Here is a 2,874-nt window from a genome sequence, read left to right as displayed (position 1 = left end):
TGTGTGTGTGTGTGTGTGTGTGACTGGAGAGGCTCTGGTTAGCATCTCTGTGTTCCTGTACCGGTGTGTTATTACAGTCTCCCATTAGTGCGGAGCAGCTGCAGGTACTGTAGTACTATAATAAACCATCCCAGGGTAATAATTATTATCACTGCTGGTTGTAATGTCATGGCCGAAGAAACAAAAGGAACTCAGCGCTTACATAAAGTATTCATTTCCTCCTCTGAGTTCAGTTAGGAGAATCAGAGGGCAGCACAGGTAATGAAACTTTTAACCATGAATACGAAGATTTCTGTTTCCACAATCCTCTTATTCTGGCTCTGTCCATCTGTCCACCTATCTGTCCATCCATCTGTCTGTCTGTACGTCTGTCTATCTGTCCATCTGTACGTCTGTCCGTCTGTCCGTCTGTCCACCTGTCCGTCTGTCCGTCTGTCCGTCTGTCCGTCTTACCTTTACACCTCTCGCAGCAGGCTCCGGTCTGTTTCACCACCAGAGCACAGTCCTCAGAGACCTGTGGACATTTCTCCTGTTTACAGTCTGCCTTCCCCTCCTGCAGCACAGAGAGAGAGAGAGAGAGAGAGAGAGAGAGAATAGAAAGGGAAAGTGAGTTAATTGGCAAGTGTCCCATCATGCTGTATACCATTGGCTTTTTTCAGAATCAGAAAAGGTTTTATTGCCATAATTAGCACACTTTTGTGGAATCTGCCTTGGTGAAAGGTGCATACACAAACAAACAACCATATTACACATTAATGTGAAATAAACAATACAGAAAAACAAATGTGTACATACAAAAAGTAGTTGGTTTGGGAGGCAGAATGTGTATGTGCAATGGGCAGATGTAGGGCAGAAGTCCAGGGTGAATGTTAGTGCAAGGCAGGTTATTAATGACACACTCCTTTACTCTTTTTATTTGGTTTCTCTTTCATTAATGGAAGTCAAACATACTATAAACTACTGTGTGATACGTATTAAAAAAACACAGAAAACCATTAACGTTATTCATTAATTTTGTTTGTGTGTGTGTTTGTGTTTGTTTTAGTTTGGCCGTCCTGAATTGTACCGTGTTACTGGTTGTAGTATTTTACAGACAAAGGAGAAAGAAAGCTTTCAGTTCAAGTTAAAGACACGAGGTAGGGCGCACAGTTGGTAGAGCAGGCGCCCATATATAGAGGTTTAGTCCTTGACAAAGGGGCCAGGGTTTGACTCCGGACTGTGGCCCTTTGCTGCATGTCATTCCCCCCTCCATCTCCCCTTTCATGTCTTCATCTGTCCTGTCAAATAAAGGCCTACAATGCCCAAAAAATAATCCTAAAAATAAATACAAACCCCGAGGTATGGCCTCTTTACTTTTTTAAAGTCCCTGAAATCTTTCTATAACTATATTTTAAATATTCACAACTTAATAAGCAGAACTTTTTATGAGAAATGTACGACGAGCTTAAAACTCAGATACTCAGCTTATCTGCTTTATTAGGACTGTGTGGGTGTTCATTGATAAGATTTGATTGATATTGGCATAGCAACAACAATTTGTATTTGTCTTCAGGTATTTGGTCATAAACCAATGTTTTTTTAAAGATTATTTTTGGGGTATTTTTAGGCCTTCACCACAGATGTGCGCCCGCTCCACCAACTGAGCACTCCTGGCCATGCATAAACCAAAAAAAAGTATTGGATGGATTACAGTATTAAAAGCAGTAAAAGTCAGAAAGTTATTACAGTTCATCCTAAGGGGGGCATGCATATCTTTATAAAATGTCATGGCAATCCATTCAATATTTGGTTGACATTGTCACCCCTACAGCAACTCCACTAGCCAAAAATAACCAAAGTTGGACTTTAAATGTGTTCATGACAATGTTTTCACCGGCACACCACCTCTGTGCTCTGCTATCGCAGATGTTTAGAAGTTAGCAGCTTGTTTCTAACGTAAAAGGTGACTCAATCTTCACAGATTAGCTGTGAATTTTCACACCAACTCAACAATCCTCCTGTCACCTTTAGGAACTCTGCGCGCTGTACCCGTCACCAGCACTAGCTGCACCGTGGGACTGCACTTGCTTAATCCGCTCGACTTTCACACCAAGCTTTTATTGCTGGTTTTATCCACATGCTGTCTGTGTGTGTGCTTTATTTTACACACTGTGAGGGTTTATAAAGTGGAGGCTGGCGGGTCCCCGTCATGGCCCTGTGGCACTGCGGCAGGCGGCTCTAACGAGGACGGATCAAAAGAGGGCGGGAAAAAAAAATCGGAGTGGTTTAATATAGCAGCAGCGCTCCAACTAAACCTAAACCACACTGAGGACAGATGATGTCATGACAAAGGAGGAGGGAGGGAGAGACCATGATGGAAAGAGGGGAAAAAAGAGAAAGTGAAATAAGCTGAAGGGAAGAGAAATTAGATAAGGGAAAGCAGAAAAGTGCAAAATCTTCTTTTGCACATTCAGCTTAATCCAGAGGTCTACCGGAAACTTTCCATCTGAATACAAGATGGAGTCAATATTCTGAAAAAAGTCAATCTGGCAGCACAGTGGGAGAGGTTATACAGGGCCATATGCTGATTTTATAATGGCTGTTTTTTTATGTTATGTGAGGCCCTCTGTCCAAGTCAATATGTGATTTGTCCAACCGTATTAGATCTTGGATCCCTTCTATACTCGTAGGCTTTACAACCCACAGGGTTGGCTGACCACAGCACCGATTTCCACAGACACCATACACCAATTATTCCTTCATGTATGTAGTCTTGTGCATTATGCTATGTCTTGTATTATCCTGCTGTCTGCATATATCCTTTTCAGAGTGCATGTGGTGGCGCTTTCACTAGCTGCGGCTCGGAGGCTCTCTAAACTCTCTAAACTGTATTTT

The 2,874-nt window shown here is 42.3% G+C and overlaps 1 protein-coding gene and 1 long non-coding RNA gene across 3 annotated transcripts in view; one reads left to right on the top strand and one right to left on the bottom strand.

The window, feature by feature from the left end:
* The window catches only part of LOC116690501 (uncharacterized), a 22,693-nt gene extending 22,010 nt beyond the window's left edge, over positions 1–683 (top strand). Inside the window, exon 3 of the long non-coding RNA XR_004332273.1 lies at positions 671–683. This is a non-coding gene — a long non-coding RNA (uncharacterized LOC116690501). The remainder of the gene's footprint in view (positions 1–670) is intronic.
* bmper (BMP binding endothelial regulator) overlaps positions 1–2,874 on the bottom strand; it is a 37,973-nt gene that overhangs the window by 15,107 nt on the left and 19,992 nt on the right. For both annotated transcript variants that reach the window (XM_032517506.1, XM_032517505.1), the window contains exon 3: positions 452–553. Coding sequence is in view for 1 of the 2 variants with exons in the window: in XM_032517505.1 (XP_032373396.1) it covers positions 452–553 (102 nt within the window). In the remaining variant the exon portion in view is untranslated. The remainder of the gene's footprint in view (positions 1–451; positions 554–2,874) is intronic.

Source organism: Etheostoma spectabile, chromosome 6 (assembly GCF_008692095.1).
Source record: "Etheostoma spectabile isolate EspeVRDwgs_2016 chromosome 6, UIUC_Espe_1.0, whole genome shotgun sequence".
NCBI lineage: Eukaryota > Metazoa > Chordata > Actinopteri > Perciformes > Percidae > Etheostoma > Etheostoma spectabile.
Note: the sequence above shows the minus strand (reverse complement) of the source record. Positions and strands in the feature narration are given on the sequence as shown.